At 39.2% G+C, this 27,733-nt stretch overlaps 2 protein-coding genes across 3 annotated transcripts; both read left to right on the top strand.

Moving 5' to 3' along the window:
- Window positions 1-1,188: 1,188 nt before the first annotated feature.
- Window positions 1,189-2,400, top strand: LOC308101601 (zinc-binding protein A33-like; the record flags this gene model as incomplete). The annotated part of the gene is made up of 1 exon (XM_080451021.1): window positions 1,189-2,400. The coding sequence occupies one exon, from the start codon at window positions 1,189-1,191 to the stop codon at window positions 2,398-2,400; it is 1,212 nt and encodes a 403-aa protein (XP_080307147.1).
- Window positions 2,401-7,615: 5,215 nt separating this feature from the next.
- LOC308101249 (zinc-binding protein A33-like) lies at window positions 7,616-20,429 on the top strand. Of its 2 annotated transcripts, XM_080450647.1 has the most exons (3): window positions 13,804-13,936; window positions 15,926-16,011; window positions 18,583-20,429. In XM_080450647.1, the coding sequence occupies exon 3, from the start codon at window positions 18,616-18,618 to the stop codon at window positions 19,975-19,977; it is 1,362 nt and encodes a 453-aa protein (XP_080306773.1). In that variant the 5' UTR covers window positions 13,804-13,936; window positions 15,926-16,011; window positions 18,583-18,615; the 3' UTR covers window positions 19,978-20,429. The 2 variants fall into 2 exon arrangements, with proteins under 2 accessions (XP_080306774.1, XP_080306773.1); XM_080450648.1 differs by lacking the exons at window positions 13,804-13,936; window positions 15,926-16,011 and adding an exon at window positions 7,616-7,640.
- Window positions 20,430-27,733: the final 7,304 nt, after the last annotated feature.

The following is a 27,733-nucleotide window of genomic DNA, read 5'->3' on the forward strand; positions in this document are numbered from 1 at the left end:
TAATTGCTAGTTGCAAATGCACTTTTCCCCCCAACCTAAAGAGGTGCCTGCAGACAGATGCACAGCCACCACATAAGACTGCATTATATTACATTACAGTCATTTAGCAGTTCTGCCTTAATTTAAACACAGGGAAATAAAGTACCATGCACACTTCAATAAGTTGACAAGATAACATAGACCTGAAGGCTGTAGGATTTTCTTTTCAAAACGTCGTTTCACAGAATAACACCATGTTTTGCAGTAAAACTATGATCTGAATTCATATTTTTTCTTCAATCAAAAAGTCGGCCTAATTGATAGGCCGATAGGACTGATATAAAACTATCTTTTCTATAATACTCCTTCAGATTTTATCAAAATTTCACGCAAATAGGATCACATGACCTGTATAGTCATGTGATCAAGACGGATCTGTTTGATTTTTCTTATTACATCCTGATTGGCTAAGATTGACATCTAAAGTTTGCAAAAGTGGCTTGTTTTGAACAAAATGCCGCAAATCATGAACGCAGCGTCCGATTGCGGTGAAACTTTGCACGCCCATTCGCACTACGTTGAGGAACACATGCCACTCTTTTACCATTGCCATATTATAGCGCCACCACAATTTTGGAAAAAATCATGCAAATCGGTACACATTATCTCTATAAAGGTGATCAAGACAGATCCGTCCGATTTTTCATATTCCATTTCCTTCCTGATTGGCGAATCCCGAACGTTGCTAGACCACAATAAGCTACCTGACCTGTGCTCCGAGGAGCACTTTTTCTAGTTTGTTATAATCTCAATTGAACGACACGCCCCTACAACCATACACATGTTTCTCTGAGGGGGCTTGTTTTCATTCACAGATAATGTTTTGGATATACAATATTTAAATCAAAACAAGAAAAAAGAATCACCTGATCACCTGATATCTGACAGATTTGATGACATACTGTATGTATATATAAATGGTTTGATATCATACTTACTTAACTTGTTCTGTTATCTTACTCTTTTCAGATCCTGAATCTTCATTGCAGCCCTTAATTAGTGATGGCACACGAATGTCTGTTAGGGATCCTTCAGGATCTTAGTGCTGATGAATTCAATATATTCCAATGGTTCCTGGAAAATGACTCCAAAGGCTCCATTCCGAAATGCAGGCTGGAAACTGCAACCAGGCAGCAAACAGTAGATGTGATGACACAAACATATCCTGATAGAGCTTTGGAGGTTACAAGAAAACTCCTGGAGAAGATCCAGAGGAATGATCTAGTGGGGAAACTTCCAGTCAAGGTGTTGTGTTGTGAACATCCAGAGGAGCATCAACTGTTCTGTGAGGAAGAACAGATATCTGTTCATATCTGTGACTCCTCTCACCACCCTGGTCACAAGCTGGTTCCTATAGAACAAGCAGTCAACAACCTGAAGGTCCAACTGAAGACTGACCTCATGACTCTAAAGGACAAGAGGACCAAATACAAAAACTTTAAAACTAGGTATAATAATGCAGTGGTTCCATACAACAAGAAGCAGGTTTTGGCCACAGAGAAGCAGATCAGAGCAGAGTTTAAAAAGCTCCACCAGATCCTGACAGAGGAAGAGGAGGCCAGACTGGCAGCTCTGAGGGAGGAAGAGGGGCAGAAGGAGAAGATCATTCAGATCATTCAGGAGCAGATCTCCTCTCTCTCAGACAGCATCTCTGCTGTAGAACAAGAGCTGCAGAAACACACTGTGTCATTTCTCAGCAGTTATAAACACACTCAGACCAGCGCCAGAGTCCAGTGTACACTGTCAGATCCACAGCTGGACTCAGGAGCTCTGATAGACGTGGCCAAACACCTGAGAAACCTGAGCTTCACAGTCTGGGAGAAGATGAAGGAGAGGGTCAAGTTCACTCCTGTTATTCTGGACCCAAACACAGCACACCCACAGCTCTGTCTGTCTGAAGACCTGACCAGTGTGAGACATGCAGACACAAAGCAGCAGCTTCCTGACCACACAGAGAGGTTCACTAATTATGCTACTGTTCTGGGTTCAGAGGGTTTCAGTTCAGGAAAACACAGCTGGGAGGTAGAGGTTGGCGACCATCCTGACTGGACTATAGGTTTGGCTAAAGAATCTGTTATCAGGAAGGGAGAGAGATATGCCACACCAGAATATGGAATCTGGTGTTTAAGGCAGAAGGATGGTGTCTATCAGAATGGGTGTGGTAAAACCATCTCACTGCAGAGGAATCCTGAGAGGATCAGAGTCAGGCTGGACTATGACGGGGGGGAGGTGTCCTTCTACGACCCTGAAGACATGACTCACATCTACACTCATAAAGACACTTTCACTGACAAACTCTACCCTTATTTCTCTATTGGAAAGGCTGGTGATGCTGAAACCATTGATATAAAAATCTGTTAAGTAGAGACACGTCTCTCTGGGATGTTATCAGATATAGACTCTATGGAGGTCAGGGGGTCAGATGAAAACAACAAGGGCACTCAAACAAACAAAACAAAACAAAACAACAACAACAACAACAACAACAGCTATACAAACAACAGCTGTCAAACACTGTAAGCAGCAGTGAAATCAATCAATAATATTCATCTTTTCACAGCAGACATTTTGACAGGTAAACACAGCTGAAGTTAAAGGAGCACTTCACCCATTTTCAACCCTACCCTCATACTGTTGGTCCTTACTCATTATATAATAAGATGACACAGGAAGTGTGTGTGTGTGTGTGTGTGTGTGTGTGTGTGTGTGTGTGTGTGTGTGTGTGTGTGTGTGTGTGTGTGTGTGTGTGTGTGTGTGTGTGTGTGTGTGTGTGTGTGTGTGTGTGTGTGTGTGTGTGTGTGTGTGTGTGTGTGTGTGTGAGAGAGTGAGAGATACATCTGGACTAAATATCAAACACGCTTTTATTTGACATTGAAGAATGTTTATTTTATACTGTTATATCGTTGTTGTCGGGCAGAAACCTCATATCTCCATATTTAAACTTTTTAGTTTTTTTGGGTTAGGGTAATTAATACCCTACTTCATAACTTCATCATACTACAGTGTAACACATAAGTAGCAAAAATACCCGATCTACCAGCTCACAACGTGTCGCATCGCGGCGTGTTGTGAGCTTGTAGATCGGCTATTTTTGAAGTGAAAGTTAAGGTGGTTTAAGTGAGTCTGTGGGTTTTATGAATATTGAACCAATCAACAAGATCATGTGACTAAATAATAAATACATTGAAACCATTTACTGAAATATTTAACTCAAGTAAAAGTACAAAACTATTAGGATCAAAATGAAGGCTTTCACGATTATGACATTTCACTTGACGCTTAATTGTCACACAAATAATTGCGATTAATGATTTAACAGTGTTTTTGTCATTGAACATTAGAACATAATACAAATCTAAACTTATTCTTTTGTATTTAGACTTCATAAACTAAAGTTGCACAGGGCAGATATGACAAATAACTTCATATTTCATAATTTTATACTTTACAAAACGGGGAAAATAGCAGAAATAGCTGAAAACCTGTCACTTTGTGACACGTTGTAAGCTTGTAGATCTGCTGTTTTTGCTTTCTTTACATTTGAAAATGAATGAACAGTTTTCAACATGGAAACGATTATGACGATTATGTAAAATAATTGTGATAATTGCATTTAAATGATTATATAATAATTGTGACAGGCCTAATGAAAATATACTTAACAAATCAAAAGTTAAATGATGCATCATGCAGAATAGTAAATAATACTTTATTATGTTTAACCACATTAACCAGGCTTTCTCTGTTTAGGACAGTGCTTCTCAACCAGTGGTCCTTGGGGGGGTACCAGGGGGTCCCCAGCTAAATGAGTTAACATAGCGTCACAATCATTTGAACCACTTAGCTTTGGCTATTCAAAAATAGCAGATCTACAAGCTCATAGCGCGAGTGCCGCGCTATGAGCTTGTAGATCTGCTATTTTTGAAAAAACGTGAATGTGTGCATATATTTGAATATATATTTTTTATTTTTAAACAAACATTTTTAACTCAAATCTTTGCTTCTGGGGGTATCAGTAACCACTGATTTAGGATAAGAATTAGATCTGCTAATTGAAAATAGCAGATCTACAAGCTCACATCGTGTGGCATTGCGACACATTTTGAGCTCATAGATCAGTATTTCCTTTGCTATATTCATCGTATGATGAAGTATAAAGGGCTTAAGCTGTTAATAAGTAGTACTGATAAAGAATGGTCTTAACCCAGCCCCCCCCCCCTTCAAACTTTTACTGTACATATTATTTCATAATTGTTCTTATTTTCTAAAATGTTCATATGATGTTCTGTATAGTAATGTATATCTGTCTGTCATTTAATGTCACTCAGGGGAGCTGGCATGGAAAATGACATTCAAGAAAGCAGAGCGGAAGCATGCCGCGCGCGTGTGAAAATGTCATGTCATTCATTTATCATTGTCATCATTAGGACAGTTAGAAGTCTCTGTGTGCATCAGGTCAGGTCATGTTCTGAGGTCATAAGGTCAAACTGAGTGGGTCATCCATGGAATTCCTCATTTGTCTTCTGTCTGTTGAATTCATGAGTTGAGTTTGTATATCTATGACTGTGGCAGTTCACCCTGACACTTACTAACATCTTAACCAGCCTTTAGTAAGTCCCTGTGTTCTTTTACCCATAACCTACAACAGGAATTCTATCACACAACACAGGGTTAAAGTTTGAATTATTCTTTATTGTGTAAGTTGCAGAGAATTATATTTGTTTGATTGTATTCATATATTGTTTCATTGTTGATTGTATTGATTGTATTGACTGTATTGACACTGTTAAGTGGGAAATTGGGTATTCTAATTATTATTCATTATTATTATGTGGGTAATTCTCTGAGTAATATGTGATGACACTTTAAAATGTGTATATGAATTGTAATGTCTCTGGACATTGGGAATTAGCTGGTTCAATTGAGGATTCAATTCAGATTCAATTGGTACGGTCCAATGGGAGGGGCCTAGCCTATTTAACCCATTAAGACCTGGAACCAGATTTGAGCTAAAAAGCATTATTTTACACTTTGGCTATTCAAAAATAGCAGATCTACAAGCTCATAGCTCGGCACCGAGTGCCGCGCTACGAGCATGTAGATCTGCTATTTTTGAAAAATCTATAAAATGTGTATAAAATATATATATATTTTTTAAAGCGAACATTTGTAACTAAAATCTTTGCTTCTGGGGGGGTCCCTGGAACAACATATTTTGAGATGGGGGACCGCGGCCAAATACGTATCATTTTGGGGTCCTTGACATGAAAAGGTTTGAGAACCACTGACATTATATACGTTTTTTTTTTTTCAAAAAACTCTTAGGATTTAGAAGACATTATGTAGAATCAGAACCTCAGTAGTAGACCCAGGACCAGTCTGTTCAGTGCTGTAAATAACAGTGTTGAGTAGAGCAGACCCAGGACCAGTGTGTTCAGTGCTGTAAATAACAGTGTTGAGTAGAGCAGACCCAGGACCAGTGTGTTCAGTGCTGTAAATAACAGTGTTGAGTAGAGCAGAACCAGGACCAGTGTGTTCAGTGCTGTAAATAACAGTGTTGAGTAGAGCAGACCCAGGACCAGTGTGTTCAGTGCTGTAAATAACAGTGTTGAGTAGAGCAGACCCAGGACCAGTGTGTTCAGTGCTGTAAGTGTAAATAAGAGTCTTACTGTGCTTACTTTTTTGTTCATGATTTTCCTGGTCTGTAAAAAGGTGAATAAAACCCACTTCTTCTCTGCATCATCAAGGATTCTGTCTGGCGATTTTTCAGTATTTTTCATTTAGTGTTTTTAAACTGTGCCTTTCAGCAAACACTGCCCTCTGTAGGTCAGAGTGTGACAATGACAAAGAGACGTAAAAATATGACTTCTAAAAAATGAATGAATGAAATTAGTCTTATTTATTTTCTTAAAGGAAACTTTAAACAATATGAAACCAACCAAATGAAGTTTGATATTCAGAAGGTTTTAATATTTGCAAGTGGTAAAATAATATTGAAAACTATTCTTAAATGAGGCTATTCGTGCAAATGAAAAGGTCATTAGCATTATTTGTGTGAATAACATTAATAATAATAGACATAATAAAATAGAGATAATAAATATAAAGCCTCATGAGTATTCCTATAACAGTAATGGTGTTGTGTGTATTTATGTCATGCTGTGATCAATGATCAGATGAATATGATTGATCAACAATAATGAAATATTTGTCACTCTGGTATCACTGCTATGAAGAGTGTGACTTTCTACTGGTTTGGATGGAAAGACTAGACTTATGAGGACATCACCAGCTTCACTCTGTGTTCTGTTGCTGCAACACTGTGTGATGATGACCCCTAGTGGACTGACTTCATTACTGCACTGCATGACTTACAACTTGGGTTTGTAAATAATTTACAATTTAGGCATTTAGCAGAGTCTCTAATCTAGAGTGATTTACAAGACCATCACTGGAAAACATAACAAATAATACTGTAACTACACTGATCTATTCCATTAAAAATATGAATATGCTTAAAGCTGGCATCACAGACATGGAGACTATAGCTGTTATTGTATAAAATCTATTTATTTGTATTATTGAAACATTATTAAACCAGTTAAAATATACAGGTCTGCAAGTCTCTTTTACTAGAATGAAGGGGCCAAGACAAGAGGCAGATATAAGTTTCTATAAAGTACTATAATGTGTTCAAGTACTTTGAGTGTAAAATAAAAAGGACAAATATATCAGTGCAGGTAAACACATTGATATGTTTACTTCCTGTTATGAATGTTATCATGAAAAGATGTCAACATAAAGAGTACAAAATATCTAGTTACATTCTAACATAATGTCCAGCATTAGTTCCTCTGAGACAAGACATCACACCAATACAAGGTTATTATAGTTTTGAAGTTTTCATTAGTGTCTATTTTTCTGTTTTAGAAAACACACATCTATATGATTACACAACTTAAAGCAGCACTATGTAGTTTGGGTCATCAGTGTCCACTTTGGACACAAATAACATGGCAGCCAACGTCTTTGACTTCATTACCCAAGAGTGTCTGCAGGCATGTCCGGCGAGGACGCGCTGTGATTGGCCAGTCTTCACTTTGACTGGCAGTTCTGTCTTGGTGCCTTGGCAATATGCCAGGATGAAGAGGTGGGGAGGCACACACACACACGCACGCACGCACACACGCACACGCACACACACACACACACACACACACACACACACACACACACACACACACACACACACACACACACACACACACACACACACACACACACACGTCATGTTTACTTGAATGCACCTGACACACCTGACGGCAGGGCCGGTGCTAGGCAATTTGGCGCCCTAGGCAATATTTTGCCCCCCCCGCCGCGCCACCGTTTTCTGTCACAGCACCACCTAGAGCCTGCAAAAAAAAGGTAGTTGCCTAGGGCGCCCCCCCTAGTGGCCTGACGGTTCTAAACCAATCAAAATCTCACCTGAGAATGTGTTGTCTTTTATAGACAGGTAGGAGACCTGAGCTGTCAGATCTATGAAGACCTGTTCACTGTTACAGTACAAGACCTTCTCCTTAGACTGAACCATAGAAACACAGGTAAGACTTACATTAAATATGGAAGAAAAGCACAACATGGTTTATATTTATATTTAACTTGGGCTGCATGTTGTTTATATTGAGTGAGTGATGGGTGACTAGACTACTTATTGGAGAATATTAAAAGTAAAGAAGTAGGAAGCTCCTTGAATGCATAATTCGAGTTATTACCACTGTAATGTTGTGTTCAACAGAACTTTAAAATCACAGTGAAGTGAACACAGGAGGAAGTGTTGTCTGTGTTGTCTGTGTGTAGACAGACTGTAGTGTTACAGTAAAGATATTGCAGGTTATTGTTAAAAGAAGGAGAGTGAGAATAATAAACTATGACATGAAAAGTACTGATTTATCCATACAGGCTGAAAATAATATGCTGTCTCACAGCTTCTGTCGTAAGATTCTAATATCATCCTCATTGTTTGATTCCACTAAGAAATTTAACACATTATATGTATTAATCAAAGTAAATCCAAGTTTAGTGCATCAGTAGATGTAATGTTAACCAAAGTAAATTCAACATATTATATTTATGAATCAAAGTAAATTCAACATATTATATTTATGAATCAAAGTAAATTCAACATATTATATTTATGAATCAAAGTAAATTCAACATACTTATGGGGTCATCAACATGTGCATACTGTACATGGAGAAACGTATCTGTGGTTTGTCCGTTGCATATTTCAGATTTTGAAAAGAAAAATGTGTTTGAATGATTCTAGTGACTGGTAAAGTGTGGGGATGACACACACATTAATATGTTGCACAAGACTTGTGGTACCTGTCCTGTACTTGATTGGATCAGGTGAGGACGACGGCTATAATTAAAATGTATTAATATCAGAGATGGGAAAAGTACTGACATTCTGTGCTCGAGTAGAAGTACAATTACTTGTGTAAAAACTACTTCTACTTTGGTAAAAGTAGAAGTACTCAAATAATTCAAATAATTACTTGAGTAAAAGTAAAAAAGTACAGGCTCTGAAATGTACTTTATGAGTAAAAGTAAAAGCATATTCACCGGATGTTTCTGTGCAAAGCCAATTGTACCCCATGGCTATAAAACATAAAAGATCCCCACCAAACACACGTCTTAAAACTGGCCCAGGATTGGTTTCCAAACTGTGATGTGACGAATCATACAAGTAGTCGACCCAACTCTGGAAATCAATAAGTGGTTCTCGACCTTTTTACACTGAGTACCACCTCAGAAAATATTTGCTTCTCCAAGTAGGCAACCACCATTATGACTAATGTTAAAATACAGTAGTGTAGTCCTACCCCATCCTATTCAGCTATACTGCAGGATACAGATAGGTGGGCACTACTATGGACATCTGGGCACCTCGATGTAAAATTGGCTATTTTGTCCAAAATGTTAAAAATTAAATATTTGAAAAATGGTCTAAAGTAAAGTATACATACATGATGTGAACATGCACGGTACATCATTATCAAACTTATAACTTATCCTTCAACTTCTAATTTATGCCCCAAAATGACTGGAAATACAGGTTTGTAGCAATTTGTAGCAATTATATAGACCATATTAGACCTTAATTGTCAAATGTTAAGCATGTTCTAATCATATAGACTTTACTTTAGACCAGGGGTCTTCAACAGGGGGTCCGGGACCCCTAGGGGATCCTCAGAGCTATACCTTAGGGGGTCCGCCAAATCTTTATGTGATCTTTGTTTTTTTTTACCTTAACCACTTGAACCCTTTAGCATCCCTATTCTCAGGGGAACATTAGCCGACAAAGAGCTTTGGTGTAAGGGGAAAAGTAGAAAATCAAGTACTAACTAGTAACTAGCCTATTGAAGGTTTAAGTGGTTAAATGTCTGAAATTAACAAAAAAAACATTAATTTACATAACACTGATGACAGCCTATGAAGCTATCTATGAAATCTATGAAAAAGTTTAATATGCAACACAATTTTAAACAATATGTAGTGGTGGGGGTCCCTGCTTCATCTCTGTCTCAGCCAAGGGGTCCCTGCTTCATCTCTGTCTCAGCTAAGGGGTCCCTGCTTCATCTGTCTCAGCTAAGGGGTCCCTGCTTCATCTCTGTCTCAGCCAAGGGGTCCCTGCTTCATCTGTCTCAGCTAAGGGGTCCCTGCTTCATCTCTGTCTCAGCTAAGGGGTCCCTGCTTCATCTCTGTCTCAGCCAAGGGGTCCCTGCTTCATCTGTCTCAGCTAAGGGGTCCCTGCTTCATCTGTCTCAGCTAAGGGGTCCCTGCTTCATCTCTGTCTCAGCCAAGGGGTCCCTGCTTCATCTGTCTCAGCTAAGGGGTCCCTGCTTCATCTCTCTCTCAGCTAAGGGGTCCCTGCTTCATCTCTCTCTCAGCTAAGGGGTCCCTGCTTCATCTCTGTCTCAGCTAAGGGGTCCCTGCTTCATCTCTCTCTCAGCTAAGGGGTCCCTGCTTCATCTCTGTCTCAGCTAAGGGGTCCCTGCTTCATCTCTCTCTCAGCTAAGGGGTCCCTGCTTCATCTCTCTCTCTCAGCTAAGGGGTCCCTGCTTCATCTCTCTCTCAGCTAAGGGGTCCCTGCTTCATCTCTCTCTCTCAGCTAAGGGGTCCCTGCTTCATCTCTCTCTCAGCTAAGGGGTCCCTGCTTCATCTCTCTCTCAGCTAAGGGGTCCCTGCTTCATCTCTGTCTCAGCTAAGGGGTCCCTGCTTCATCTCTGTCTCAGCTAAGGGGTCCCTGCTTCATCTCTCTCTCTCAGCTAAGGGGTCCCTGCTTCATCTCTCTCTCAGCTAAGGGGTCCCTGCTTCATCTCTCTCTCAGCTAAGGGGTCCCTGCTTCATCTCTCTCTCAGCTAAGGGGTCCCTGCTTTATCTGTCTCTCAGCCAAGGGGTCCTTGGCCTGAAAAACGTTGAAGACCCCTGCTTTAGACCATTTCCCCCCATTTTTTTATATTTTTTTACAGTTTGAACAAAATAGCCAATTTCACATCGAGGTGCCCAGATGTCCGTAGTGCCCACCTATCCTATTACCTGTTTGTGTTTGGTTGTTGTAGATGAACTTACCTAATGATGCTGCGAGGTTCAAAGAGTTTAACGCACTTCTAGCCTTGATATTTGCCTTAATTCCATGAAAATGTCAAAACACGCTTTGAATTCTTTGTAGGAGAAAAACATTTTAACTTTTTTGAAAGACAGTGGATTAATGGAGTTTATGAAATGTGGTCAGACAATGAAACAATTAACATCAACAGTATGCCAGTGACCACAGTTAAACTGGTGCAGGAAAGAGTAAAAAAACAGAAGGCATGTCATCTGTTGACAAGGAGCTGTTTGCTACTAAGGCAAAGGAGAAAAAAAAGTGGACACGTAAAGATGATTTTTGTCAGTCGAGAGAAATTGTTTCAAAGTGTCTGATAATAACAATGATAACTAATAACACTCCACAACAATAACCCATGGAAACCCTCCATTCACAACCTGGGGCTAGGGGTCTGCAATAATAATTATAATTATTATTATTATAATATTCCCTCCATTCACAGCCTGGGGGTCTGACCTCCAACATAAAGTCTTCTCATCTCTGATCAAAGATAGGAGCGCTTGCATCAACCTAGTTGTGACACTGCATTCCTTTAAACGCTGTCGTTCCTTCATTATCTAATCACTCATCACGTACGCGTCTGTTTTGACTCTCAAGTGTATTTTTCCATTTGGCACACCTTCCTTCACACCTACACATGGTATTTCTCATCTACAGACAATACGTGTTCATCTTAATGGAAACCACTACTATTCAACCTACCTTCACAAACATAAAACTAGTTTAACTTGATCTCCTCATTACATTACATTACAGTCATTTAGCAGACGCTTTTATCCAAAGCGACATACAATAAGTGTATTCAACATAGGTAGGGAACGAAAACTACTAATAACCAGAAGACTTTAGTGCATTTTCTGCAAAAACAAGCAACCAAGAGTATACCTAGTGCTAAGGTAAAAGTGCAATATATCAGCTACCTATTTCCTTAAATAGATGAGACAAAATAGCTAAATCAAATGAGCATGAGCTAAAACAAATAAGTGTATCGACTAAACAAGATCCAATAAACAATACAACAATAGAAAACAAGCGTTCGTACAACTAGTAGGTCAGGCAGAGAGGAAGGGTAGTGTTTCCTGAAGAGGTGGGTTTTCAGCCTGCGGCGAAATATGGGCAGTGATTCTGCTGTCCTAACATCAGTGGGAAGTTCATTCCACCACTGTGGGGCCAGACCTCAAGTAACCCTGTCCTCTGAAAGGCCATCAATCTGTATAATAATCATACGACCTATAAAACGCACTCAGTCACCTTTGCAGCTAATTGTTCCTTTTGCTCATGTAATGTGTGATGGAAGCACTGTACTGATCATAAGACCCAACTAGTGAATGTACAAACATAGAATAGGCTTGGATCATTTTGCATTTAATGTCACCTGCCAGTATACAGTTAATAGACATGGACCCAGGGCCGTACTTACCGTTGGGGTAGGGTGGGCTGCAGCCCAGGGGCCCCCAACTGGGGGGGCCTCCTTTTTGGTGAAAAAATAAAAAATAAAATAAAATCCAGTGTATCCAGTATTTTCCACACACACTATTAACTGTATACTGGTAGATGATATTAAATGCAGCATGATCCATGTCTATTAACTGAGTCATGTCTCTCTCTCTTTTTTTTAAAGACAAACACGTGCTCAGAACATGTATGTATTACATTTACACTTCCCTTGGTTTTGAACAGACTGCCCTCCCAGCCAACATAATAATGATTCAGCCAGTGTTGCCAGATTTTGCGAGACATGCATAGTCACACACACACACACACACACACACACACACACACACACACACACACACACACACACACACACACACACACACACACACACACACACACACACACACACACACACACACACACGCCTGCACTATATCTATACTATATCATATCTACCATATCGTCTCCAGTTCATGTAGGATCATTTTAAAAGTAGGCTAACTCTCATATTCCTCTCATAGGGATTGCATTGACAGCTGCAGTACATCGTCCTCCCGTACCTCGAGTGGGGGCGCTGTCTCAATAGTGGGTGTGAATTTGTAGGCGGCCGTGTGTCTCTATAGGAGTTAGTCCTAAGCTCTGCACAGAGGATGGTAAAAGTAGAGAGGAAACATTCCCCAAGGGGACAATACAAGCACAATCTGATCAAATCAAAATCTTTTTGAGATTGAGATTATTGAGTGTTTATTGAGCACTCTTACAGAATGTGTATCTGTGCATAAATAGGAACGAGGGGTAAGCACCCCAAAAACAATGAATCGGGTGCTGGACAACAATGCGTACATCAGGGAAAGAGGGGAAGTCCGCACACCGTTTAAGCTCCCAGTACAATTTGTTTTATTATAGTTAGGCCTAACTGTAATAAAAAAAATCTACTGGGAGCTTAAACCGTGAGCGGACTTCCCCTCTGTGCATAAATCACATCGTGTGACTGGAAGCTCAGTGAGTCATTAGTGAAAACAGGTTAAACTGGTTACACAGTAGATAGCATCACAAGCCAGTCTCTGTTTCACTACGATATAACACTGAGACGATGTTGTAACAAGCAACATGACACTGGTGGTTCAACTGTATTTTATACTGTACATGGTTTATGATGAGGATACTATATGTTAGAAGAGAAAACACACATCTATATGATTACACAACTTAAAGCAGCACTATGTAGTTTGGGTCATCAGTGTCACAACACACACACTTTGGACACAAACAACATGTCAGCCAACGTCTTTGACTTCATTACCCAAGAGTCTCTGCAAGCATGTACGGCGAGGACACACTGTGATTGGCCAGTCTTCACTTTGACTGGCAGGTCTGCCTTGGGGCCTTGGCAATATGCCAGGATGAAGAGGAGGGGAGGCACACACACACACACACACACACACACACACACACACACACACACACACACACACACACACACACACACACACACACACACACACACACACACACACACACACACACACACACACACACACACACACACACACACACACACACACACACGCTTCTATGAGTGCATGTTTACCTGAATGCACCAGACTCACCTGACTGTTCTAAACCAATCAAAATCTCACCCGAGAAGAGAATGTGTTGTCTTTTATATACAGGTATGAACCAACTGCTGTGAGATCTATGAATCCTGTTCATACTTGACAGTTACAGTACGAGACCTGAGCTGAGACGCCACAAACTTCTCCTTAGACTGAACCCACAGAAACACAGGTAAGACTTACAATATAGAAGAAAAGCTCAACAGTGTTTATATTTATATTCAGCTTGGGTTTCATGTTGTTTATATTGAGTGAGTTGATACTCGTCCTTTCAGAGATCAGGTTGGAATCGACAGTGAAGTGACAGTGGTCGTGGTGGGGGGGGGGGGGAGGAGAACTATGTGGAGGGATTCTATTCTCTGTATATAGTACACACCTTACCCACCGTGTGTGTGTGTGTGTGTGTGTGTGTGTGTGTGTGTGTGTGTGTGTGTGTGTGTGTGTGCGTGTGCGTGTGCGTGTGCGTGTGCGTGTGCGCGTCTTTCAGAAAGAATGAAAGAGGGAGAGTAGAGACAGACAGACAGACAGACAGACAGACAGACAGACAGACAGACAGACAGACTGGTGATCTCCATCATCAGCAGACAATTAAAACCACCAGCTTATTATAGACTGCTATAGAATGATGACAACATACTGTAAACTAACTCAATAGTTAAATAATACTAACATACAATAAGTCTTTGAATACGTTTTTAAAGAGAACATTTTTAACTCAAATCTTTGCTTCTGGGGATTCTACAAATGTCTTCTAAATCCTAACATATTGCTAACATGTTGCTATAATATGAGTTGTCAAGGAAGGACCACCCAACATGTATTTGTCTCTAAATATTGTGTTCCAGGGACCCCCAAAAGCAAAGATTTGAGTTTAAAATTTATATATTCAAAGATTTGAACACATTTTCATGATTTTCTTTTAAAAAACTATATACAAGCTCATAGCACGGCACCGAGTGCCGCACTATGAGCTTGTAGATCTGATATTTTTGAATAACCAAAGAAATCTAAAGTGACACAGATAAGGTCCAGGATTGAATGGGTTAACATTGTACTCTTTAGTGTCACTTACTTTTCTGCTGTAAATTATTTCTACTCACTTTAACAGCTGTAAAGTATTTTTACTCACTTTAACAGCTGTAAAGTATGCATTATAACAGCTGTAAAGTATTTCTACTCGTTTTAACAGCTGTAAAGTATTTTTACTCACTTTAACAACTGTAAAGTATTTCTACTCACCTTAACAGTAGCCTCGATCTCCAGGCTTTTATTGTTTAGTTTTGCTAAAAAATAAAAGCCTGGCCCAGCACGTCGGTGTACTCGGTATGAGGAAGTGTTTCACTTCCCAACCAACCAGAGTGCAGTGGGCGTCGCTCGTAATGTTGTGTTAACGGGGCGGGGGTTGACGGACAGATCGGTGAACCAATGGGGATCAGGCGCAATCTCTCGCCGGCTCTAACACCCGCCCCTCTATACACGAAATCAGGAGCGTTGGGGCAGTCTACCTTAACAGCTGTAAAGCATTTCTGCTCATTGTAACAGCTGTAAATTAGTTCTACTCATTTTAAAGGTGTAAAGTATTTCTACTCATTTTAACAGCTGTAAAGTATTTTGACTCACTTTGATTACTTTTTACCCACCAGTTACTTTAGTGACTTTAGTTACTTTTAAGTACCTAAAGTACTTTTACTCAAATTGTAGATCGGTCATTTTAGTTGTAGATCTGCTGATCTACAACTAAATCTTTGAAAGATCTTCGAAATATCGTGAACATTTGTGTAAATCTGTGAATATTGAATTTTTTAAAGCGAACATTTGTAAAATATGTTGTTCCAGGGACCCCCAGAAGCAAAGATTTGAGTTACAAATGTTCGCTTTAAAAAAGATATATTCAAGATTTGCACAATTATTTCTTTAAAAAAAAATAGCAGATCTACAAGCTCATAGCGCGGCACTCGCAGCGCTACAAGCTTGTAGATCTGCTATTTTTGAATAGATCAAAATAAAAATAAAAATCTTAAAATGACACAGATGTGTTCCGGGTCTTAATAGATGAAGTGGTCAGATGTGTTTGTGACATTATGCATAATGTCTGCTGACTCGTCAACATTTTGAACCAATCAAAATCTCAAGTGACATTATGTTTCCTTTTTATGGACAGGAAGTGCATTTCCTGCTCGTCAGTGACTGAACCAAACCTGCACTGAGACACCACACACTTCTCCTCACACTGAACCATATAAACAGGTAAGACTTCATGAACTTGGTATGGAAAATATGGAAAAAGAACATAATATTTATATTCAACCTGGGTTGTATGTCGTTTAAATTGTGAGGGAGTTTGGGGGAGTCGGAAATAAAACAAATGAATGATGTAGAAAGCACCTCGAATGTAGCAAAATATGAATAAGTGTTAAGATCTGCTATTATGAACAAACATCACAGGCTGTCGACACACAAGCAACAGGAAGACTGTGAGTCGACAGCCTGTAGTGTACAAGGAAAGATATTGAAGTTTATTGTCAATATATATATAATATATATATTTAAAGAAAAATATTGTATAGCCTACTGACAACGACTAAAACTAAGGACACAGCGGAGGCTGGCTACACCATGTAAATTTGCCATTTTTGAAAATATAATAATGGTAATAGGTAGTTAGAAGCATTAATCATATATGTGTTAAAAACGTATAAATGCATCAAAGCTGCTTCTTTTATTTCTCAGGAGCTTGCCCTGAGAAAGGAGGAGCTCGCACTATGAGCTTGTAGATCTGCTATTTTTGAAAAATCATGGAAATCTTTACAAATGTCTCCTAAATCCTAACAGTTTTCTGAAACACTTATGTTGCTATAATATGTGGTTCTCACACATTACCAGGTAATGAATTTAATTGTTCTATTTCAAATGGATGGGCTCATTACAAATTGCATTGTTTGATTTTAATGTAAATAATTAAAGTAGCTATAATCTTCATAAAACATTTTTTAAAGTGATATACTGTAGTTATAGCAGTGACTGAGATGTAGTGGAGTAGAAGTAAAAGTTCTGGAAATTGGAAATACTCTAGTAAAGTAAAACTCAAATCTTTAGGTACAGTACTTACTTGAGTAAATGTAATTAGTTACTTTACACCACTGTTCTATAAATGTAATTATTTAACCACCCACACACATTACCAGGTATTGTTTAACTTCAAATTGAATGATTCTACTTAAAATGGTTTATAATAATAATAATAATAATAATAATAATAATAATAATAATAATAATAATAATAATAATAATAATAATAATACAAGACAAGACAACAGATTGAAAAACAATGCTGTATAACTGAATGCGTGTGAGCGCGCATGTGCGTCCGCAACTGGTTCCTGCCCACCTCAAGTCACCATTTGACCAATCTTGCCCGGACACCAAAATGAGTTTGACACCCCTGTTCTACAGTATCTTTTTATAGTTAGTGTTAAACTTCTCTTCACTCCACCAACAAACACCATGAGGATACTCCTCTTTCTCTTTTTGCCTCAAGCGTTTTTAAACAGCTTCTCTATGAGTCATGTTTACCTGAATGCACCCGACTCACCTGACTGTTCTAAACCAATCACAATCTCACGTTGTCTTTATAGACAGGTAGGAACCAACTGCTGTGAGGTCGGGGGCCACAGGCCTATGTAAACAAAAAAAATAGCCAAATATTCATGGTTAACTGTTTAACTGGTAACTGTTAAGAAAGTTGTAACTAGTTAATACCAATGCTTAAATGGTTAATATTTACTTTTCATTTAATTGTTAGTGCAAATGCACTTTTCCCCCCAACCTAAAGTGGTGCCTGCAGACAGATGCACAGCCACCACATAAGACTGCATTACATTACATTACAGTCATTTTTAGCAGTTCTGCCTTAAGTTAAACACAGGGAAATAAAGTACCATGCGCACTTCAAGAAGTTGACAAGATAACATAGACCTGAAGGCTGTAGGATTTTCTTTTCAAAACAACTTCGTTTCACAGAATGACACCATGTTTTGCAGTAAAACTATGATCTGAATTCATATTTTTTCTTCAATCAAAAAGTCTGCCTAATTGATTGGCCGATAGGACTTATATAAAACTATCTTTTCTATAATACTCCTTCAGATCTTATCAAAATTTCACGCAAATAGGTGCACATGACCTGTATAGTCATGTGATCAAGACGGATCTGTTTGATTTTTCTTATTACATCCTGATTGGCTAAGATTGACATCTAAAGTTTGCAAGAGTGGCCTGTTTTGAACAAAATGCCGCAAATCATGAACGCAGCGTCCGATTGCGGTGAAACTTTGCACACACATTCGCACTACGTTGAGGAACAAATGCCACTCTTTTACCATTGCCATATTATAGCTACACCCCGATTTTTGAAAAAATCATGCAAATCGGTACACATTATCTCTGTAAAGGTGATCAAGACGGATCCGTCCGATTTTTCATATTCCATTTCCTTCCTGATTGGCGAATCCCGAACGTTGCTAGACCACAATAACCTACCTGACCTGGTGGAGACCTGTGCTCCGAGGAGCACTTTTTCTAGTTTGTTATAATCTCAATTGAACGACACGCCCCTACAACCATACACATGTTTCTCTAAGGGGTCTCTGTGTCAATTCGCAGATAATGTTGTTGATATACAATATTTAAATCAAACAAGAATGAAGAATCACCTGATCACCTGATATCTGACATATTTGATGACATATTGTATGTCTATATAAATGGTTTGATATCATTATACTTACTTAACTTGTTTTGACATCTTACTCTTTTCAGATCCTGAATCTTCATTGCACCCTTTAATTAGTGATGGCACACGAATGTCTGTTAGCGATCGTTCAGGATCTTAGTGCTGATGAATTCAATATATTCCAATGGTTCCTGGAAAAGGACTCCAAAGGCTCCATTCCGAAATGCAGGCTGGAAAATGCAACCAGGCAGCAAACAGTAGATGTGATGACACAAACATATCCTGATAGAGCTGTGGAGGTTACAAAAAACCTCCTGGAGAAGATCCAGAGGAATGATCTAGTGGGGAAATTTCCAGTCAAGGTGTTGTGTTGTGAACATCCAGAGGAGCATCAACTGTTCTGTGAGGAAGAACAGAGAGCTGTGTGTCGTATCTGTGACTCCTCTCACCACCCTGGTCACAAGCTGGTTCCTATAGAACAAGCAGTCAACAACCTGAAGGTCCAACTGAAGTCTGACCTCAGGACTTTAAAGGACAAGAGGACCAAATACAAACACTTTAAAACTAGGTATAATAATGAAGTTGTTCCATACAACAAGAAGCAGGTTTTGGCCACAGAGAAGCAGATCAAAGCAGAGTTTAAAAAGCTCCACCAGTTCCTGACAGAGGAAGAGGAGGCCAGACTGGCAGCCCTGAGGGAGGAAGAGGAGCAGAAGGAGAAGATCTTTCAGATCATCCAGGAGCAAATCTCCTCTCTGTCAGACAGCATCTCTGCTGTAGAACAAGAGCTGCAGAAACACACTGTGTCATTTCTCAGCAGTTATAAACACACTCAGACCAGCGCCAGAGACCAGTGTACACTGTCAGATCCACAGCTGGACTCAGGAGCTCTGATAGACGTGACCAAACACCTGAGAAACCTGAGCTTCACAGTCTGGGAGAAGATGAAGGAGAGGGTCAAGTTCACTCCTGTCATTCTGGACCCAAACACAGCAAACCCCTGGCTCTGTCTGTCTGAAGACCTGACCAGTGTGAGACGTACAGACACAAAGCAGCAGCTTCCTGACAACACAGAGAGGTTCACTAATGCTCCTGGTGTTCTGGGTTCAGAGGGTTTCAGTTCAGGAAAACACAGCTGGGAGGTGGAGGTTGGCGACCATCCTGACTGGAACATAGGTTTGGCTAAAGAATCTGTTGACAGGAATGGAAAGAAATATGTCTCACCAGAATATGGAATCTGGTGTTTATTACAGAGGGATGGTGTCTATAAGAGTGGTTGTGGTAAAACCATCTCACTGCAGAGGAATCCTGAGAGGATCAGAGTTGAGCTGAACTATGACAGGGGGGAGGTGTCCTTCTACGACCCTGAAGACATGACTCACATCTACACTCATAAAGACTCTTTCACTGACAAACTCTACCCTTATTTCGGTATTGGAAAGGCTGGTGATGCTGAAACCATTGATATCAAAATCTGTTAAGTAGAGACACGTCTCTCGGGGATGTTATCAGATATAGACTCTATAGGGAGGTCAGGGGGTCAGATGAAAACAACAAGGGCACTCAAACAAACAAAACAACAACAACAACAACAACAACAACAGCTGTACAAACAACAGCTGTCAAACACTGTAAGCAGCAGTGAAATCAATCAATAATACAGCACACATTTTGACAGGTAAACACAGCTGAAGTTAAAGGAGCACTTCACCCATTTTCAACCCTACCCTCATACTGTTGGTCCTTACTCATTATATACTGTAATAAGATGACACAGGATGTGTGTGTGTGTGTGTGTGTGTGTGTGTGTGTGTGTGTGTGTGTGTGCATGTGCGTGCGTGCGTGTGTGTGTGTGTGTTACATCTGGACTAAATATCAAACACACTTTTATTTGACATTGAAGAATGTTTCTTTTATACTGTTATATCGTTGTTGTCGGGCAGAAAACCTCATATCTCCATATTTAAACTTTTTAGTTTTTTTGGGGTTAGGGTAATTAATACCCTACTTCATAACTTTATCATACTACAGTGTAACACATAAGTAGCAAAAATAGCCGATCTACAAGCTCACAACGTGTCGCATCGCGACGCGTTGTGAGCTTGTAGATCGGCTATATTTGAAGTGAAAGTAAAAGTGGTTTCAGTGAGTCTGTGGGTTTTATGAATATTGAACCAATGACAAGTATCAACAAGATCATGTGACTAAATAATAAATACATTGAAACCATTTACTGAAATATTTAACTCAAGTAAAAGTACAAACTATTAGGATCAAAATGAAGGATGTCACGATTATGACATTTATCTTGACCATTAATTGTCACACAAATAATTGCGATTAATGATTTAACTGTGTTTTTGTCATTGAACATTAGAACATATGAATATTAATGATTTAACTGTGTTTTTGTTGTTGAACATTAGAACATAATACAAATCTACACTTCTTTTTGGCTTTTAGGCTTCATAAACAAAAGTTGCACAGGGCAGATATGACAAAGTCACTTTGTGACACGTTGTAAGCTTGTAGATCTGCTATTTTTGCTTTCTTTACATTTATAAAAAATATACTTAACACATCAAAAGTTAAATGATGCATCATGCAGAATAATAAATAATACTTTATTATGTTTAACCACATTAACCAGGCTTTCTCTGTTTAGGACAGTGCTTCTCAACCAGTGGTCCGGGGACCACCAGTGGTCCTTGGGGGGGTACCAGGGGGTCCCCAGCTAAATGAGTTAACATAGCGTCACAATCATTTTAACCACTTAGCTTTGGCTATTCAAAAATAGCAGATCCACAAGCTCATAGCGCGGCACCGAGTGCTTCTGGGGGTCCCTGGCACAAAACATTTTCAGATGGGGGTCCACGGCCAAATGTAATATATAAATTTAGGGGTCCATGGCATGAAAAAGGTTGAAAACCACTGATTTAGGATAAGAACAGTTTTTTCTTTTACATTTTTCAAGATAGTGAAAATAGCAGATCTACAAGCTCACATTGTGTGGCATTGCGATACATTTTGAGCTTGTAGATCAGTTATTTTTTTTGCTATATTCATCGTATGATGAAGTATAAGACTTAAGCTGTTAATGTATAGTTAATGATAAAGAAGGGTCTTAACCCAGCCCCCCCCCCCCCCTCAAACTTTTACTGTACATATTTTTCCATTATTTTTCTTCATTTCTAAAATGTTCATATGATGTTCTGTATAGTAATGTATATCTGCCTGTCATTTAATGTCACTATGAATTGAGTACAAGGACCCCATTTGAAACAAGCCATTAGGCTTTCCTGAGGGTTTTTAATCCTATTTAGTTGACCTTGTATTTGAACTGTACTTTCATGTGCTTTTTCTCTGCAAACTTTTAAATAAAGTATTCTATCAATCAATCAATCTTATTTTAATGACTTTATATATTGTGACCCCTCCCCCATACATCCTAATTTACATGTTGATTATATGTTAATCTCAATCTGCAAAGTTACTAAGAGGAAAACGTTATTTGTTTTAAATCCTTTTAAAGATGTAAATGTCCTTCATCATTCTAGAGTAGATCATTGATGATCTTTATGTTGTAAATATAAATATATTGTTACTTCTTACATTTAATGATCTTATATTGACACTGAAACATGTCATTCATTTATCATTGTCATCATTAGTTCTCATTGGAACTCTGGCTTTAGTGTGGAGACTTTTATTTCCAATAAAGTGTAAATATTCTATTCTATTCTTCTGTACTTTCAAACATTTTCAAATATAGCGGAAATAGCAGATCTACAAGCTCACGACACGTCGCGTCGTGAGCTTGTAGATTTGCTATTTGCGGTGCTACTTTAGTGCGATGCTCTTGTACGACGATGCAGGGCGTTGTTTTATAACAAAGAAACTACATGAAGTTGAATTCAGAATGTCAACAACAGACACGTACGTGTGTCTAGAAAGTGGTGTAAAAAGTACCCACATGCTGTACTTAAGTAAAAGTATCAATACTGCAATGTAGAAATACTCTGTTACAAGTAAAAGTCTGGAATTTAAAATGTACTTGAGTAAAAGTACAAAAGTATTGGTATCAAAATGTACTTAAAGTACCAAAAGTAACACTGGTTCTCAACCTAACATTGGCCAAATTGTCAAATAATTGCCACATTAAATGCCACAATATTGAGTCTCCTACAATTCCAAGTGCTTGTCAGGATGGGGGGGGGGTCCCTAATTTAACCTCATGTTCTGTGAAAACCTATTTTGTTGTGAAAGTCCATTTTAAAACAATACAAACATTACAAACATGTCAACAATACTGACATATGATGAAGTATTCACAGAGACAGAGAGGGGGCGCCAGAGACTGAGAGAGAGAGAGGGAGAGGGAGAGGGAGAGGGAGAGAGAGAGAGAGAGAGAGAGAGAGAGAGAGAGAGAGAGAGAGAGAGAGAGAGAGAGAGGGGGAGAGAGAGAGAGAGAGAGAAATCAAAAACGTTTGGTGAGCTTTACGTCACCACGTTGACGTTGCTCTGCTACGTCGTCGGGAACGTGCACACACGCAGACGCCGGCGTGCACGAGGACGACACACAGAGAGAGAGAGAGAGGTAGAGAGAGAGGAAAAAGAAAAGAAAGGAGAGAGAGAGACAACGTGAAGCTACAACAGGAGGACGTGTGATCATAGTCTTTGTTACTCTCCAGCAGGCGCGCTGGAAGTCAAGGGAGGCTGGGCTGGGCGGGGGGACTTGCGTGTTTCGTGCGCGTGTGCGATAAAAAAAAATCGTGTTTTTCCACCTTTTTTTCAGCAAATTTTGTATTCCCCAAAGTTAAATACATCATTGTTTTAATATATATGTGTGTGTATAGACTTTAAAAATGATATGTATTTTTTAATTTTACAAACCCTTTTTTTTTTTTTTTTTTTGCTTCCCACCACCAGGGGGGCTGCAGCCCCCATAGCCCCCCCTTCCCGCGCCACTGCTCTCCAGTCTAAACGGAATGGAGGAGGTTTTTTGTATTCATTTCTAAAGCTCCAGTTGTGTAAATAATATAGAATAATAAACCTTAAAAAAAAAAATCATAATAAAGGAGTATTTATTATAATAATCTTCATTCTCCAGGAGAAGGACTGATCAGAGCTGAGACCATCTGAAGCAACACAAGCTTTATTAACACTAAAAATAACTAATAGACTAAAATACTTTGGGTTAGGGTTAGGGGGAGGGGGGGTTAACGGGATTTTACCCCCACCCATCCATGGCTGCAGTGAGCACCAGCCCAGAGATTTCACAAAATCAATCTGTGGAACCGAGTCAAACTAAATGTAACGCCTCAACTCCTACATTCTAAGTGCTTATCAGGGTGGGGGGTCTCCAGTTCAAATGTGATTATTTTGGGGGGTCTCCAGTTCAAATGTGATTATTTTGGGGGGTCTCCAGTTCAAATGTGATTATTTTGGAGGGTCTCCAGTTCAAATGTGATTATTTTGTGGGGTCTCCAGTTCAAATGTGATTATTTTGGGGGGTCTCCAGTTCAAATGTGATTATTTTGGAGGGTCTCCAGTTCAAATGTGATTATTTTGGGGGGTCTCCAGTTCAAATGTGATTATTTTGGAGGGTCTCCAGTTCAAATGTGATTATTTTGGAGGGTCTCCAGTTCAAATGTGATTATTTTGGGGGGTCTCCAGTTCAAATGTGATTATTTTGGGGGGTCTCCAGTTCAAATGTGATTATTTTGGGGGGTCTCCAGTTCAAATGTGATTATTTTGGGGGGTCTCCAGTTCAAATGTGATTATTTTGGAGGGTCTCCAGTTCAAATGTGATTATTTTGGGGGGTCTCCAGTTCAAATATGATTATTTTGGAGGGTCTCCAGTTCAAATGTGATTATTTTGGGGGGTCTCCAGTTCAAATGTGATTATTTTGGAGGGTCTCCAGTTCAAATGTGATTATTTTGGAGGGTCTCCAGTTCAAATGTGATTATTTTGGAGGGTCTCCAGTTCAAATGTGATTATTTTGGGGGGTCTCCAGTTCAAATGTGATTATTTTGGGGGGTCTCCAGTTCAAATGTGATTATTTTGGGGGGTCTCCAGTTCAAATGTGATTATTTTGGGGGGTCAGGGCCTGACAAGGTTGAGGACCACTCCTCTACCCTGCACCACCCATACTGCACTGTTGACTCTTTGTTTTCCATAGTTTGTAAAAGTTCCCAAAGACCAAAAATGTGACGCATGTCATTCCACCAAAGCAGTGGTTCTCAACCCTTTCAGGCGTTTCACGAAAAAAACCAAAACAAATTAGAATATGGAGAATATGGAGGTTTCTGCCCGACAACAACGATATCTAAAATGACAGATGCTTTCCCGTATTAAAAGGTATAGAGCGCCGAAGTCGGACGTCACTGCCACTAGAGGGCGCTGTTTCACAGGTTCGTGGCTTGAATTTTTGTGTTGAAATCCCCATTTGGGAATCTTAGATCAGGGGTCCTCAAAGTTGGGGTCGCGACCACTTGTGACCCCACATTATTTTGGGTCATAAAAAAAAATAAAAAAAAACATTTATTTTTATTTATTTTTATTTTTATTTTAAATTCAACAAAATGGATGAAATACAACGCTTACAAATAGTACCTTTTTACCATTTTAATACATTTCAAATGCGCACCGAACGTGCAAGTTTATGTGCATAAATTACCTCCAGGTTTAGGTGGGGTCGCGAGTCAATGGCCGCCTTATTTTGGGGTCACGGGCTGAAAAGTTTGGGAACCCATGTCTTAGATCACGTCATCATATAAAAACTGTGTTCCAAACATAAACACACCACCCTGGCGTTTTTGTCAGGGGGGGGGGGGCTCTGCATCATCTGGCGAAAATGGAATGAATTCTGCCTTAAAAGTCTTAAGAATTACTACTTCCGGGTCTGAAATCACTGTCCCCACAGCAGCCGCGTTCATGGGAAATGTAGTCTTTGGGTTGTTTGACTCGTTTCTAGTGTTTATATTGTGTTACTCTTTGGGTAAATGTGTACATTTACACATTCCAGTCGACGCTTCCTATGTATCCATATGAGTAAAAACGCCAGGGTGGTGTGTTTATTTTTGGAACACAGTTCTTATATGAAGCGATCTTATAAGATTCCCCAATGAGGATATCAACACAAAAAGTAAAGCCATGAACCTGCTGAAAAGCACCCTCTACTGGCAGTGACGTCAGGACTTCGGTGCTCTATTGCAACATAATATAAGCTTTCCAGCTCTAAATGGGTTAAAGTCATTTTTACCTTCGCTGTAGATAAATAGTTCCATGTTTACCTGATCATGCAGTCCTATACATGTAAAGGTCTCCATTGAGAACAGGCTCTATGAACAGCAGCCATGTTGGAAAGAAATCGGGCCTCTTCCTTACTTCCTTCACAGGTCTAACCAATGATACTAATTAAGGCTTTGTTCCATTTAGTAGCACAGTGGTTCTCAAACTTTATTTTAATATTTTAATTTCAAGAACCCCCATAACTCTGATAGTGTACAAATGGAACCAAATGGACCCTTACGGGTCCATTTGGTTCCATTTGCACACTCTCAGAGTTACACACCCGTAAGAGGCAATTTGGTTCCATTTGTACACTCTCAGAGTTACACACCTGTAAGGGTCCATTTGGTTCCATTTGTATACACTCTCAGAGTTACACACCCCTAAGAGGCCATTTGGTTCCATTTGTACACTCTCAGAGTTACACACCCCTAAGGGTCCATTTGGAAACCCCTCAATGAACCATGAGGGTCCCTGGACCACACTTTGAGACCCACTGGTGTAGCAAAGTGTTTCCAGTGAGTCAACACCATAGAGGTATAATATAACTAGAGGGCGGATTATGCCCCGCCCCCAGCTATTCATTTCTATTAAAGTTTACAGTTTACAAATTGAAAAATAAGAAAAACAAAAATATGTACAGTAACATTTTCGAGAAAAAAAAGGGCGGGGGGGGGTAGGTTATGACTTTTACAGGGGCCAGTTTTGACCTCCTTTTTTCTTGAACTTTTTACTGTACATACATTGGTTTTTCTTATTTTTCAATACTGTACTGTACTGTACTGTACTGTACTGTACTGTACTGTACTGTCATTTGCGCCTGAAGGATCAAAAAAGGTTTTATATGTTTCAAGATCAGATATCTCAACTTCTTCCACTAGAGAAATTGACCTTTGAAAAGCATAACCGGGGACAGATAGTTATTCCAAGACCTTTGGTCTCCACAGTTTTCTCAAATAAACAGTGAAACTACTAATTGATATGGCTAGTGACGGTATATGGACAGATTGGCTGCTATTTTGGCACTCAGTGTGTATGATGTGTGCTGTTCATTTGTCGATGATGTTGTTGTTGTCATTGTTGTTATTGCTATTATTTATTGTTATTGTTTCTTTTTTTCTTTTTTTTCCTTTACTATTATTGTTCTGTTTGTATTTAGTTTTGTTTGTCGGTGGGTGGGAGGGACTTATAGGGAATGAGAGAATTGCTGTGTGCTGTGGAGCATGTATCTGCTGTACACCTGTTTCTCAAATAAAAATAAGATGAAAAACATAATAACAACAGAGTCTGGACTATATAATAAATATAGTATTTTTAATGATACTGTATAATAAATATAGTACTTTTAATGATACAGTAAAATAAGTATAGTACTAATGATACTGTGGTCTGGCTGTGGGGGTGTATCAGTGTTGTAGATGTGCCACAACCTGTTTTACAGACTGCACGGCAAACCCTTCCAAAAAATGCAAAAAACAAGAATGAAATGCTTCAGTGGGATGGGATGCTGTTTTTCTTGTTTTTCTTGTTTTTGCATGCTTTCTTTAACGATCATCTAGCATTGATATCTTACTGCAGAGGTTCTTCAAAGTGGGGTCTGGGGACCCCCAGGTGTCCTTGCGGAGGAAAAAAGTGGTTCAGTTGAACCACTTTAGACCTATTTATACTTATTCAGATAGGACTCTGCAGCCAAACACATTTTACTGTGACTGTACTTTTTTTTTTCCCACTCTTTTTTTATTTTTTTTGTTGTACATTTATTTGTAATGATATTTGAACTGTGGTGCCACTATATATGTATATGAATTGAATACCAAGGCCCTCATTGGAAACAAGTCCGCAAGGACTTTTATGAACGGACCTGTTAGACAAAGTATTTTAAATGTAACTGTGCTGTTTTACATTTTTTGCCTAATAAAATATTCAATCAATCAATGTCTTAT

This window comes from Gymnoscopelus braueri, assembly GCF_963280865.1.
Source record: "Gymnoscopelus braueri genome assembly, chromosome: 15".
NCBI classification, from domain to species: Eukaryota; Metazoa; Chordata; class Actinopteri; order Myctophiformes; family Myctophidae; genus Gymnoscopelus; species Gymnoscopelus braueri.